At 47.4% G+C, this 14,783-nt stretch overlaps 1 protein-coding gene across 10 annotated transcripts in view; it reads left to right on the plus strand.

The window, feature by feature from the left end:
- Positions 1-14,783, plus strand: part of RNF214 (ring finger protein 214) — a 47,235-nt gene that overhangs the window by 24,076 nt on the left and 8,376 nt on the right. For 7 of the 10 annotated variants that reach the window (XM_051848915.2, XM_051848938.2, XM_051848941.2 and 4 more), the window contains 8 exons: positions 9,299-9,395; positions 9,555-9,643; positions 11,819-11,909; positions 12,142-12,240; positions 13,101-13,477; positions 13,582-13,714; positions 13,925-14,029; positions 14,322-14,417. In XM_051848915.2, coding sequence (XP_051704875.1) covers positions 9,299-9,395; positions 9,555-9,643; positions 11,819-11,909; positions 12,142-12,240; positions 13,101-13,477; positions 13,582-13,714; positions 13,925-14,029; positions 14,322-14,417 — 1,087 coding nt within the window. The remainder of the gene's footprint in view (positions 1-9,298; positions 9,396-9,554; positions 9,644-11,818; positions 11,910-12,141; positions 12,241-13,100; positions 13,478-13,581; positions 13,715-13,924; positions 14,030-14,321; positions 14,418-14,783) is intronic. The other 3 variants (XM_051848933.2, XM_051848947.2, XM_070078733.1) reach the window with 1 other exon arrangement.

Raw genomic sequence — 14,783 nt, forward strand, 5'->3', positions numbered from 1 at the left:
AAGATTTTGATATGCATCTAACACCTGTTTTAATTGCTTTATAACAATTTTTTTAGAAGTTCAAGCAATGAACTCCATTAACATTTTGGAAGGTAGCCCAAGTACTTGGACCCCTGAACCTATGTGGGAAACCTAGAAGAAGCTCCTGACTCCTGGCTTTGGCCTGGTATAGCCCTGGCTGTTGGGGCCATTTGGGGAGTGAACCAGCAGATGGAAGATCTTTCTCTGTCTTAGGGATCCCTTTCTCTTTGTAACTTTGCCTTTCAAATAAATAAATAATAAATCTTTAAAAAAAAAAAAAAGAGCAGGATAGGTATAGAATTTAGTTAGATTCTCAATTTTCCAAGTTTCTTAAAATGAGCTGTTTGGAAACCAAAGTGCTGTGAATATTGTGGTCATTTTATTTAAATTCTACTAAAATGAATTTTTAATTATCAGGAAAATATTGACTTTTGCTAATGTGTTAGAATGCTAGGTGAAGAGTAACAAGCTCATTTACTGAATCATTTCCCATGTCTGAAAGATAATAACTGTGGAATTTCAACACGGGAAGGAATGTGTGGGAGAGAGCCTAAGGACCGGTCACTTGTTCTGATGAGAATTAGTGACACTAGTGATTAGAAGATGGGTCAGTTGTCTATGATGGTAATTTTTCAGCACTTACGAAGAGTGTACTCGGAGCAGAACACTATCCCAGTCATTGATCACCATTAGGACAAGCACCGGGCCGGCGCTGCGGCTCACTAGGCTAATCCTCCGCCCTTGTGGTGCCGGCACACCAGATTCTAGTCCCGGTTGGGGTGCCGGATTCTGTCCCGGTTGCCCTTCTTCCAGGCCAGCACTCTGCTGTGGCCAGGGAGTGCAGTGGAGGATGGCCCAAGTGCTTGGGCCCTGCACCTGCATGGGAGACCAGGAGAAGCACCTGGCTTCTGGCTTCGGATCAGCGCGATGCGCCGGCCGCGGCGGCCATTGGAGGGTGAACCAATGGCAAAAGGAAGACCTTTCTCTCTCTGTCTCTCTCTCTCACTGTCCACTCTGCCTGTCAAAAAAAAAAAAGAAGAAGAAGAAAAAGAAGAAAGACAAGTGCCACTGCCCACAGCAACATAGCCCCCTGCCATCAACTTCATAGTCTGTGTGGGGAAGGTGAGGCATGGCATACAGATACCAGCTTAGCGGCAGATATCCTTTTTTTAAGATTTATTTATTTGAAAGAAAACACAGAGAGAGGAGAGAGAGAGAGAAAAAAAAGTCTTCCATCTGCTGGTTCACTCCCCAATTGGCCACAATGGCCAGAGCTGAGCCAGTCAGGAGCCAGGAGCTTCTTCCGGGTCTCCCACGTGAGTGCAGAAGGCCAAGGACTTGGGCCATCCTCCACTGTTTTCCTGGGCCATAGCAGAGAGCTGGATCAGAAGTGGAGTAGCCGGGTCTTGAACTGGCGCCTAAATGGGATGCCGGCACTTCAGGCCAGGGCGTTAACCTCTTGCACCACAGTGCCAGCCCCGCAGCAGATATCTTAAGGAGCAGCAGTTAGGGAAATGAGTCTGTAATTTTATTCAAGGCCCTGTGAAACATGTTCTTTGAATGTTCCTGTCTGTCTGATTAAATAGCTACCAATACTGATTTTCACTAGCAGTTTTGCTGTGCTTCACAAGGTCTTGGAAATCCAGTTTGGTTTTTAAAAAATTTATTCATTTGAAAGGTAGGCAGGTAGGCATGTATGCATACACACACACACACACACACACACGGAAAGAGAGAGAGAGAGAGAGAGAGAGAGAGAGAGAAATTACCTGTCGGTTCTCTCCCCAAATGCCTGCAGCAGCCAGGACAGAGTCTGGCCAAAGCTGCCACCCAGGAGCTCCATCTAGGTCTCCAGTGGGGATGGCAGGGATCAAACCACTGTAGCTATCACCATCACCTCTGCCTTCCAGAGTTTGCATTAGCAGGAATCTAGAATCAGGAATTGGAGCCAGTGTCAAACCCAGGCCCTTTGATGTGGAATGCCAAATGTCTTAACTGCTATGCCAAATGCCTGCCCTGGCTTTTTTTTTAATGTATATCATAAGCATTAGAAATGTTTTGTCATTTTTTCTGTTAAATGTAGGGTTCATTTTTCAAGAAGCAGGAAGAATAGGTGTTCTGTGAGTCTGTTGTAGCAGTCATGTAGGTTTACCTTAGTGTTCCATCATCCACAGGAACTGTGGGCAGAGATTTTGATCATTGTGTTAAACACCTGGGACTGCTACAACAGAGTACCACAGACTAACAACAGAAATTTGTTTTCTCATAGTTCTGGAAGCTGCATGTAGGTTTTCTTTTTGGTGAGGCCCCTCTTCCTGACTTGCGCGTGACTGCTCTCACCATGGCCTTCTCTGTGTCCACATAATACTGATGTCTCTTCTTCCTGTAGGACAGCTGTCCTATTGGATTAGGTCCCTATCCTTATGATCACATTTAACTTTATTTGCCTCCTTCGAGGCCCTATCCCCATCTACAGTTGAAGTTAGAGCTTCCACATGTGTATTTAGAGGTACACGATTTGGTCCGTAACTGTCAGATCTCTTGTTCATAGCTCTTTGTTTCATTCACTCAGCCAACATTTATTGAGTCCTATGAGCCAGGTGTTTTGGGCCTGGAGAATAAAAAGTCCTCGAGTGTCGCTCCCCCTCTTCGTGGAGGAACGACACAGGATCCTGCGCTGTTCTTTCGTCTGCTCGGCCCTCCCCGGGTTTGCTGCTGGTTCTTCCCGGGTTGGCTACTATCCCTTCCACCTCCGTGGAAGGGCAGTTCCCCCTGGCCACATTCCCCACTTCCGCAGGGGAGCGGCACACCGCCGGCCGGCTTTCTCGGGGGCTGCACAGGTGTTCCCCTTAGATGTTCCCCTTAGATGTTCCCTGGTGCATGCCGTCTCTCTCCTCCTTTATAGTCCTCCTCCGCCAATCCCAACTCAGCTGCCCACACGCCGAGTACGCTGCTCTCCAATCAGGAGCAAGTCCTACAGTTTATTGGTTGAACTGGAGGCAGCTGTGCGGAAGCTGTTTACTTCTCTCCCAGCGCCATATTGTGGGAGAGCAGATGCATAGAATAAGTCTTAATTCCAGTAACTCAGTCCAGTCCAGTTTGCTCCCCACAGATCCCCCTTTCTTTTTATTTTTTGGCGTTGATACGCGCCTGTCTTCGGTGTCCCGCGGCACACACTCTGCTCTACTTGCTAGAGTTGCCACAGGTTCTTACAAGTCCTATCAATCAGGCAAACCGAATCCGGGTCCTCTCTTTGCCATGTTGTGAGGAGGTTTTTAGGCGCTGATGCGTGCCTGTGTTCGGTGACCTGCGGCTCATACTTTGGTCGAGCCGCCTGCTGGCGCTTACCGCCTTAATCAGGCAGACCGAATCCAAGCTTTCTCATTGCCGTATTGTGGGGGAGACTTATTAGTGTTGGTTCATGCCTATCTTCGGTGACCTGCAGCTCATACTCTGGTCGAGCTGCTTGCTGGTGCTTACCGCCTTAATCAGGCAGACCGAATCCAAGCCTCCTAATTGTTGTATTGTGGGGAAGCCTTACTGATGTTAATTCGTGCCTGTCTTCGGTGACCTGCGGCGCATAAGCTGCTAGCCGCCGCAGGTGCTCATCGCCTCACTTAATCAGGCAGACCGAATCCAAGCTCTCACATTGCTGTGTTGTGGGGAGGCCTTTCTCTTTCTCTATTTCTCTATCTCCGGGCATTCCTATCTCTCCCATTTTACTTCTGTCTGCCAACATTCGTATTTCTCTCACTTTGCTTCTAAACTTCTATTTCTCTTATCCCTGCAGCTTCCCGGCGCCTCGCCCTGCCGGCAGCTTCACGGCTCCGCGCGGCTTCCCGGCGCCTCGCCCCGCCAGCGGGCTCCGCCCCGAGGCTGCTTCTCGGCGCCCCGCCGGCTCTGAGCCGCTTCAGCCCGCGCCTCTCTCATCTGCGCGGGGCTCGGCTTTGCGCGCACACTCCGCGGTTACGCACTTAACCCTTTCGCGTCTGAACCACGGCCTCGCGCCAGCCCCGTTCCCTATCTACTTGTGCCCCGCACGCTCTCTCTGCGCACGGCAGCCTCCGCGAGTCACACAGCGTAGCTTACGTGTCCGCCACTAGCATTCAATCTAAGTTCCCCGGGCTAGCCTGGCGAATTCAACCCAGCTTACGTCTCCGCCCCACGGTTTGGCTTCCCGTCCTTTGCTCCCCGGGCTAATCAGACGGATCCCAACCAGGCTTACGTTTCAGCTTCTGGTTTCAACTTTTCGCCCCCCATTCCCGGGCTAACTTGAGAATCCCAAAGTGGCTTTCGTTTCAGCCTCGGCCTGCCCCCCGCGGCTTCAATTTCCCTAACACTTTTCTCTACCCGGTATGTTTCCCTAAGTTTTCTTCCAACAATATTCCTCCCTCATTTCTCCTGGCCTCTCCCCACAGTCCGCGTCCGAGTCTGTTTGTTCTAGCTTTCACTTTCGCTTTCGACCTTAGAGATTTCTCCCAGCTTCCCCCCGTAGTCCGTATCCGAGTCTATGCCTAGGCTTTCAATAGCTTCTTCCAGCACCTTTTTCGTCCGGCTTTTCCCTAGGCTGTTTGCTAGTCTCTCCGATATTTTCCCAGTTCTTCCTGTTTCTTCCCTCCTAAGTTTCATATCCGTCCTAGGTTTCCTATCCGAGTCACGGCACCATTATGTCGCTCCCCCTCTTCGTGGAGGAACGACACAGGACCCTGCGCTGTTCTTTCGTCTGCTCGGCCCTCCCCGGGTTTGCTGCTGGTTCTTCCCGGGTTGGCTACTATCCCTTCCACCTCCGTGGAAGGGCAGTTCCCCCTGGCCACATTCCCCACTTCCGCAGGGGAGCGGCACACCGCCGGCCGGCTTTCTCGGGGGCTGCACAGGTGTTCCCCTTAGATGTTCCCCTTAGATGTTCCCTGGTGCATGCCGTCTCTCTCCTCCTTTATAGTCCTCCTCCGCCAATCCCAACTCAGCTGCCCACACGCCGAGTACGCTGCTCTCCAATCAGGAGCAAGTCCTACAGTTTATTGGTTGAACTGGAGGCAGCTGTGCGGAAGCTGTTTACTTCTCTCCCAGCGCCATATTGTGGGAGAGCAGATGCATAGAATAAGTCTTAATTCCAGTAACTCAGTCCAGTCCAGTTTGCTTCCCACACTCGAGGAGCTAATTATTTTGTTTATTTATTTAAAGATTTATTTATTTGCAAGACAGAGTTACAGAGAGGCAGAGAGAAAGAGAGGTCTTCTATCCTCTGGTTCACTCCCCAAGTGGCTGCAACAGCTGGAGCTGAGCTGATCCAAAGCCAGGAGCCAGGAGCTTCTTCCAGGTCTCCCACACAGGTACAGGGGCCCACGGACATGGCCCATCCTCCACTGTCCCACCAGGCCACAGCAGAGGGCTGGATCAGAAGTGGAGCGGCCGGGACTTGAACCAGCATCCATATGGGATGCCAGCACCACAGGCGGTGGCTTTACCCACTACGCCACAGCACCGGCCCTGGAGCTGATTGTTTATTAGGAGAGAAAGATAATTACGAAGTACATACTGATACTATGGTAGTGGTGGCATGAATGCATCTAGAAAGGCAGATAGTTATAAAAGTTAAGGAGGAGGCCGGCGCCGCGGCTCACTAGGCTAATCCTCCGCCTTGTCGCACCAGCACACCAGGTTCTAGTCCTGGTCAGGGCGCCGGATTCTGTCCCGGTTGCCCCTCTTCCAGGCCAGCTCTCTGCTGTGGCCAGGGAGTGCAGTGGAGGATGGCCCAAGTCCTTGGGCCCTGCACCCCAGGGGAGACCAGGATAAGTACCTGCCATCGGATCAGCGCGGTGCGCCGGCCGCAGTGCGCCGGCCGGGGCGGCCATTGGAGGGTGAACCAAGGGCAAAGAAAGACCTTTCTCTCTGTCTCTCTCTCTCACTGTCCACTCTGCCTGTCAAAAAAAAAAAAAAAAAAAAAAAAAAAGTTAAGGAGGAAACATGACCATCAGGTACAATGCATGATCTTTGGTTTAATCTTGGATTAGATGAAAAAAATAGTGCAGGACATTTTTGGAGTAATTGGGAAAATTTGAATATGTATTATATGTTGCAATAATATTGTATCTGTTAGATGCTTTGAGTTTATTATGGTGTTGTTTGATTATGTGGAAAGATGTATCTGTTCTTCAGTGGTAATTGCTGAGGCTGGTGTTGTGGCACAGCAGGTTAAACCACTGCTTGGGATGCTCACGTCGTATATCAGAGTTCTGCCTCTGCTTCTGATCAGCCTCCTGCCAATGTACCTGGGAGACAGAAGATGTAGTCCTTTAGTTCTGACCACTTATCAGGGAGACTTGGACAGAGTTCCTGATTTCTGCCCGGTCCAGCCATGGCTGTTTGCAGGGATTTGGGGAGTGAACCAGCTGATGGAAGATTCTCTCTCTCTCTCTCTCTCTCTCTCTCTCTCTCTGTCTTTCCTTTTCTTATGTCACTCTGCCTTTTAAATAAATAAATCTTTTTTTTAAGATTTATTTATTTATTTGAAAGGCAGAGTGACAGAGAGGCAGAGTGAGAAAGAGGTCTTCCATTACCTGGTTTACTCCCCAGATGGCCTCAATAGCCAGAGCTGAGCCCATCCAAAGCCAGGAGGCAGGAGCTTCTTCCGGGTCTCCCACGTGGGTGCAGTGGCCCAAGGACTTCTCCTGCTTTCCCAGATGCACTAGCAGGGAGAAAGATTGGAAGTGGAGCAGCTGGGATTTGAACCAGTGCTCATATGGGATGCCAATACTGCAGGCGGAGGCTTAACCTTCTACACCACAGCGCTGGCCCCTGGTTGGAAATTTTTAGAGAAAAGGTTTCAGTGGAAGGGATAGATACAGGTAGGGTTTTTCTAATGTAAGTGCATATTTCTAGTTGACCAATGTATTTTCTGAAAGTTAGGGGTGTTAGTGGACATTTATCATCTTCAAGCATAACTTCAATCACAGAAGACAACTCTCATTTTTTCCTACAATTATCCCATTGTCAGAGAGTAAATAGATGGATTATTGATGAACTCACCAACGTGTTTCACATATTGTGGTAAGAGGATCCTGACTGATGTATTTTGAAACTTCAGGATTATGTGTCATAGCAGGAAAACACAGCTACATTGACACTTTTTTTTAAAAAAAAGGTTTATTTTATTTATTTGAAAGATTTACAGAGATTGATAGAGATAGAGATAGAAGTCTTCCATCTGCTGGTTTACTCCCCAAATGGCTGCAACAGCCAAAGTTGAGCCAATCCAAAGCCAGGAGCCAGGAGCTTCCTTCAGGTCTCCTGTGTGGGTGCAGGGACCCAAGCACTTGAGCCATCCTCTATTGCTTTCCCAGGTACATTAGCAAGGAGCTGGATTGGAAGTGGAGCAGCCGGGACTCAAATAGGTGCTCATCTGGGATGCCGGTGCTGTAGGCTGGGGTTTAACCTGTTGCGCTACAGTGCCGACCCCACATTTAAACCTTTTTCTAAAGAACTATTAGAGAATTTTTCCTCTGACAAGAAGTTAATTTGGGGAGGAGAATATATGGAGAGCGAAAGAAAATGCCCAGCTACTCATTTCTATTAGCTAAATAGACCTTGTCAGTTGTGGGCAGACTTATGACAATGAATGAATGAATGTGTGTGAATGAATGAATGAATGTGTAACACAAAACACACCCCTGAATCTATGAAATAGAGAGCAGAAATGCTCAGAAATTGGGTCAAAAGCAAGAATATGAGAGTAGAAGGGGCCTCAGAAACTTCTGGTAGGTGAATTACGCTTTTTCGTGTATATAAGGGTACCAAAAGAGCAGAGGGGGAATAAAATTTTTCTCACTGAAGAAAGAAGGGAACATTTCTCTTAGGATGTACTCTTTTTCAAGCTATTATTCCTATTTTTACCTTTTTTTAAAAGATTTATTTTATTTATTTGAAAGAATTACAGAGAGAGGTAGAGCCGGAGAGAGAGGTCTTCCATCCGCTGGTTCACTCCCCAGATGACTGCAATGGCCAGAGCTGAGCTGTTCCAAAACCAGGAGCTAGGAGCATTTTCTGGGTCTCCCATGCAGGTGCAGGGGCCCAAGGACTTGGGCCATCTTCTGCTGCTTTCCCAGACCATAGCAGAGGGCTATATCGGAAATAGAGCAGCTGGGACTTGAACCAGCACTCATATGGGATGCCGGCGCTGCAGGCCAGAGCTTTAATCCACTGTCACAGCACTAGCCCGTATTTTTACCTTTTTTAAAATTCAGTGAAAATAAACATTTTTATGCCCTTCTGCCCACTGATCTGGGTAACCTATGCTTTTAGCTATAAAACTTACTATAGTCAAGACTAATATAAGGACTTTTGGCTGGCTGTATTCCTTAATGGCCTCTTCAGTTCTGAGTAGGGTGATCACCTTGTCCCATTCACAGAAAGTCCCACATCCGGCTGGCGCCGTGGCTCACTAGGCTAATCCTCCACCTGCGGCGCCGGCACACCGGGTTCTAGTCCCAGTCAGGGTGCCGGATTCTGTCGCGGTTGCTCCTCTTCCAGTCCAGCTCTCCGCTGTGGCCCAGGAGTGCAGCAGAGGATGGCCCAAGTGCTTGGGCCCTGCACCCGCATGGGAGACCAGGAGAAGCACCGCAGTGGCCATTGGGGGGTGAACAAACGGAAAAAGGAAGACCTTTCTCTCTCTCTCTCTCTCTCACTGTCCACTCTGCCTGTCAAAAAAAAGAAAAAAAAATTCCCACATCCTATGAAAATCCCTTAGTACTGGGCATACTGGGATAGTTGACCACTCCAACCTTGAATGTGAAGTGTGAATATTGCACTACAGAGATGGGGATGGGAGTGTGTAAGAAGAGAGGAAATCAGTGAAAATGAGAAGTCCTGGGCATGGAGAAAGCATTTTTTGCTTTTGAAGAATGTTTACTATAGCTAAGAAAATCTGAAACGCATAAGCCAGTACCTGTTTGGTAGTGAATTGGTAAATACTGAATTAGAGATGAGTATTAAATAGACTTTGTTTCTGCCTTCTTTAGGGCCCATACTAGAAGACAGGTGAGAAATCAGAGAAATGCTATAATGAGCAACAAAGATGAGCATTCTGCCTTCAGTGAGGGTTTTATTTCTTTTTAAGATACACTTTTTTTCCTGCTGTAGGTAACCTTGTTTTAGCAAGTGGAGATGTGAACGTTTGTGCTTCCATATGTAGGGCCTTTATGTAATTGTAGACCACTTTATAGTTACTACTTAAAGACTTCTTGTAACAGACCTGGCAGACCAAGTTGGTTTCTTTTTACAGAGAGGTGTGGGAAATGGAACTGGATAGACTCAAGAATCAGGATGGTGAAATAAATCGGAACATTATGGAAGAGACAGAGCGGGCCTGGAAGGCAGAGGTAAGAAGAGCTGATGTCTTGAAAGCTTTCATCTTGGGCTTCCAGGTGGTATATATTTTAGATGTAAAGAAAAGCCAGTAAGCATTTGTGTTAACTATGTAGAGATAGCTTTGTATATGTGAAATTAATAAAGTATTTGTGTGTGTGTGGTTCCCTTAGATCTTATCACTAGAGAGCCGGAAAGAATTGCTGGTATTGAAACTAGAAGAAGCAGAAAAGGAGGCAGAACTGCATCTTACTTACCTCAAGTGAGTACCTTCCCATCTTTTTTTTTTTTTTTTTTTTTTTTAAGATTATTTAGTTATTTGAAAGGCAAAGTGATAGAGACAGGGAGAGACAGAAATAGAAAGATTGATCTTCCATCCACTGGTTCACTCCACTAATGGCCACAACAGCTGAGTCTGGGCCAGACCAAAGCCAGGAATAAGAAACTCCTTCCTTGTTTCCCACATGGGTGGCAAAGGCTCAAGTACTTGGGACATCATTCTCTGCCTTCCCAGGTGACTTAGTAGGAGGCTGGATCAGAAGTGGAACAGCTGGTACTCAGAATGGCATTCTGATAGGGGATGCAAGTGGCAGCTTAACCCACTGCACCATAGGGCCAGCCACATACTACAGAATTTTTTTTTTTAAGATTTATTTGTTTATTTGAAAGGCAGAGTTATACAGAAGCAGAGAGAGAGAGACAGAGAGAGAAAATCTTCCATCCACTGGTTCATTCCCCAAATGGCCACAACGGCCAGAGCTGGGCCAATCTGAAACCAGGAGCCAGGGGCTTCTTCCCGGTCTCCCATGTGGATTCTTGGGCACAAGTGCTTGGGCCATCCTCTGCTGCTTTCCCAGGCACAGTAGCAGAGAGCTGGATCGGAAGTAAAGCAGCCAGGACTCAAATTGGTGTCCATATGGGATGCCAGCACTTCAGGCGGCAGCTTTACCCACTATGCCACATTGCTGAACCCACACTACAGAATTCTTAAATTTCCTTCCAAACTTGTTCCTCTTCTAGCCTTCCCCATCTCTCCATCATTTAATAGTTGCTCATCCAAGAATTTATGAGGGTTTTTCATTTCATTATTTTCACAATCTTTGTCCCTCAATCCTTTATCAGCAGGTCCTGCTGTCTCTTCAAAATCTACCCAAAGTCTGCTTCTTATCACCTTTCTACCACACTCAGGGCTACTGTTATCTCTTACCTGGATTCCTGTACGAGCTTCCTAATGACTCTCCCTGCTTCCATTCTAAGCCTCTCCCTGCGTGACTGCCACAACACCAGCCCTAGTACCTTTCCATTCCAAGGTGTTAGTGGTCCTGAAGTCTGTATATGTTTTTTAGGCTTTTGAACCCTTAGACCACCAAATCTGATAGTCATTCTTTTTTTTTTTTTTGACAGGCAGAGTTAGAGAAAAAGGTCTTCCTTCCATTCACCCCCCAAATGCTACGGCCGGTGCACTGCACCGATCCGAAGCCAGGAGCCCAAGCACTTGGGCCATCCTCCACTGCCTTCCCGGGCCACAGCAGAGAGCTGGACTGGAAGAGGAGCAACCGGGATAGAATATAGCGCCCCAATCGGGACTAGAACCCGGGGTGCCGGCACCACAGGCAGAGGATTAGCCTAGTGAGCCACGGTGCTGGCCATGATAGTCATTCTTTCTTCAGGAACTCTAAGGCTATATTTGTGTGTAGTAATTGCTCAGTGATTTCTCTTCCCATGTTAGAAACTTTTCCTCACTCTTTAACTTCCCTTCTACAGTATTATAGGTTTGCACCTTTATTGTATTATTTCCATTAATAAACAACATGTTGAGCTATCAAAGCATAGCCTCAGTCATGGAGGTTTGTTTCTTAGGTAGTCATTTTTCTTTTTTCTGTCATAGAATTTGGAAGACTTCTGTGGCATGTTCAGGCAGACAAAATCCCTCTCTCTGTGGTTGGTCCTCTTTATTGAATAACTGCCATTAAAGATGATACAGTTAAATGGCTGGCATTGTGGCATAGTGAGTAAAGCCGCTGCCTGCAGTGCTGGCATCCCATATGGGCACCAGTTTGAGTCCCGGCTGCTCCACTTCTGATCCAGCTCTCTGCTATGCCCTGGGAAAACAATAGAAGATGACCCAAGTCCTTGGGCCCCTGCACCCACGTGGGAGACCCGAAGAAGTGGCCAATTGGGGAGTGAAACAGTGGATGGAACACTTATCTCTCTCTCTACCTCTCCTTTTCTCTCTCTGTAACTCTGACTTTCAAATAAATAAATAAATTTTTAAAAAAATGATATGGTTAAGGGAGGCAGGTGACTTAGAATCTTGGGCTTCTGCACCTGCTCCTACCTGTTCTTAGAAGTTCATTAGCTAACTACTGTTTTGGTATCAGAGAAGTAGGAATTGGGCCTCTTTTAATTCTGTAAATTTCTATTGGTTTCTTGAAAGGTCAACTCCTCCAACACTGGAGACAGTTCGTTCCAAACAGGAGTGGGAGACGAGACTGAATGGAGTTAGGATAATGAAAAAGAATGTTCGGGTATGTGTAGTAATGGGTGACCATTTGGTCAGTGTTAGTTTGTGCTTAAACACTTCTGGTGAAGGGGAGATGGTAGCTTTTTTATTTTTATTTATTTATTTATTTTTGCATTGCTGTTGGGCCTGCCCTGCCCCCTTCTCTTTTTTCCTTGATAATGGAAAGCCTCTAGAGAGGCTCACTAGCTCAGCAATAAAGGATAATACTTTCTTTTCTTTTTGTCTTTTCTGCCCAGGACCAGTTTAATAGTCATATTCAGCTAGTGAGGAATGGAGCCAAACTGAGCAGCCTTCCTCAAATCCCTACTCCCACTTTGCCTCCACCCCCATCAGAGGTAAGAGAACTGGCTTTGGGAATTCCACTGGTCTATGTTAGTGATAGAGCTAGAGTCTTCTACTTGTTCTTTTTATGAAGATAATGGAATAATCCCTTTTCTGTACAAGAGTTGCTCATTGATTTCTACTCTGGTTTCTTCTTCTTCTTCTTTTTTTTTTTTTTTTTTTTTTTTTTACAGGCAGAGTGGATAGTGAGAGAGAGACAGAGAGAAAGGTCTTCCTTTGCCGTTGGTTCACCCTCCAATGGCCGCCGCGGCCGGTGCGCTGTGGCTGGCGCACCGCGCTGATCCGAAGGCAGGAGCCAGGTGCTTCTCCTGGTCTCCCATGGGGTGCAGGGCCCAAGGACTTGGGCCATCCTCCACTGCACTCCCTGGCCACAGCAGAGAGCTGGCCTGGAAGAGGAGCAACTGGGAAAGAATCCGGCACCCCGACCGGGACTAGAACCCGGTGTGCCGGCACCGCTAGGTGGAGGATTAGCCTATTGAGCCGCGGCGCCGGCCTCTACTCTAGTTTCTTAAACTTAATTACTTGAAAGCCAGAGAGACAGAGACCACCCACCTGCTTGTTCATTACCCAAATGCCTACAATACTCTGGGCAGGGACAGGCAGAAGCCAGAAGCTGGGAACTCAGTATGGATTCCTTTTGTAAATGGCCAATCACTTGAGCTATTGCTTGCTGCCTCCCAGGGTGTACGTTAGCAAGAAATTGGAGTTGGGAACAGTTAGATCTCAAATCCAGGCACTCCAGAATGGAATTTGCACGTTCCAAGTGGCATGTTAACCACTGCACCATGCAGCTGCTCCTCCTAAACTCCTTTTTCTTCTTTTTCTCTTGTCCTCTGCCTCTTCCTTTCTGCAGACAGACTTCATGCTTCAGGTGTTCCAGCCCAACCCCTCTCTGGCTCCTCGGATGCCCTTCTCCATTGGGCAGGTCACAATGCCCATGGTTATGCCCAGTGCAGATCCCCGTTCCTTATCTTTCCCAATCATGAACCCTGCCCTTTCCCAGCCCAACCAGCCTTCCCCACCCCTTCCTGGCTCCCATGGGAGAAATAGCCCTGGATTGGGTTCCCTTGTCAGCCCCCACGGTCCACACATGCCCCCTGCCGCCTCCATCCCGCCTCCCCCAGGCTTGGGCGGTGTTAAGGCTTCTACTGAATCTCCCCGGCCCCAACCAGTAGACAAACTGGAGAAGATCCTGGAAAAGCTGCTGACTCGGTTTCCACAGTGCAATAAGTAAGTGTCTTTAAGGATTAATCAAAATATCTTTATTAGAAAAATGTTTAGGATAGGTTTCATGGATACAGAATAGACTCTCTCTCAACATTTTTCTTTCTTAGGGCCCAGATGACCAATATTCTCCAGCAGATCAAGACGGCACGTACCACCATGGCAGGCCTGACCATGGAGGAACTGATCCAGCTGGTAGCTGCACGGCTGGCAGAACACGAGCGGGTGGCAGCAAGTACTCAGGTAAGAGAAGTTTCTTAGGGAAGAACTTCGGCCTACTGAGGTGTTGGGGAAGAGGCAGGTTTCAGAAAAATTTGGGGTGGGAAGAAGCATTGCAGCAGGGTTATTAATCTGCTTTCTTCCTTTGTTGGAGTGGAAAGTAAATGATTTCTTTTTGTCATATGCTGTGTTACACAGACTCTTCCTTTACTCTGACAATGTTTCTACCCACAGCCACTTGGTCGGATCCGGGCCTTGTACCCTGCTCCACTGGCCCAAATCAGTACCCCAATGTTCTTGCCTTCTGCCCAAGTTTCATATCCGGGAAGGTCTTCACATGTAAGACTCCTTTTCTTGGAACACCTGGAGTATGCCAAAGCTGGGGGTGAGGAGGGAGTGGGTTTACAGTGGAGTGCAGGAAGAAAATGTTACCTCGTCAGCTTGCTTGTTTTTAGCCATTCTAGCAACAGGCCAGTACTTTAGGAAGGAATCTATACTTGGACTCATTTCTTTTGGTGTAAAATCTTTCTGCCCTTGTGGCCTGTCCTGGAAATAGTAGATGGAATCGTGGGCATGAAAGGCAAGGAGGCCCAGAGTTTCCTTACCTTGTGATCCTGCCTCTGTTCTGCAGGCACCAGCCACCTGTAAGCTGTGTCTGATGTGCCAGAAACTTGTCCAGCCCAGTGAGCTGCACCCAATGGCATGCACTCATGTGCTGCACAAAGAGGTGGGTGCTACATACATCCTCATTTTCTACTGTGTCTCTTCCAATAGCAGAATTTTTCTTGAACATTTTACTGTGTTCATGCTCATCATGATGTCTGATCATCAGATTTTTCTACAAATTATGGCTTAAACATCAGCAGAATTCAGAATACTGCAGCTGGGATCTCCCAGCTTCTTTTTACCCCATACCCTTCCGGACACTGGATAAGCAATTATACTAGAGCACCAATAGTCTGTTTCTTGAAAAATTGACAATAAAAGGTAAACCTACATATCTAATCATTTTTTTTTTAAAGATAGTGTTGCCAAGAGACTTTGCTTACATGAAAGGAATGGAATAGGGAACCTGAATATGTTGGTAACTCCC

This window comes from Oryctolagus cuniculus, chromosome 1 (assembly GCF_964237555.1).
Source record: "Oryctolagus cuniculus chromosome 1, mOryCun1.1, whole genome shotgun sequence".
In the NCBI taxonomy this organism is placed as follows: Eukaryota; Metazoa; Chordata; class Mammalia; order Lagomorpha; family Leporidae; genus Oryctolagus; species Oryctolagus cuniculus.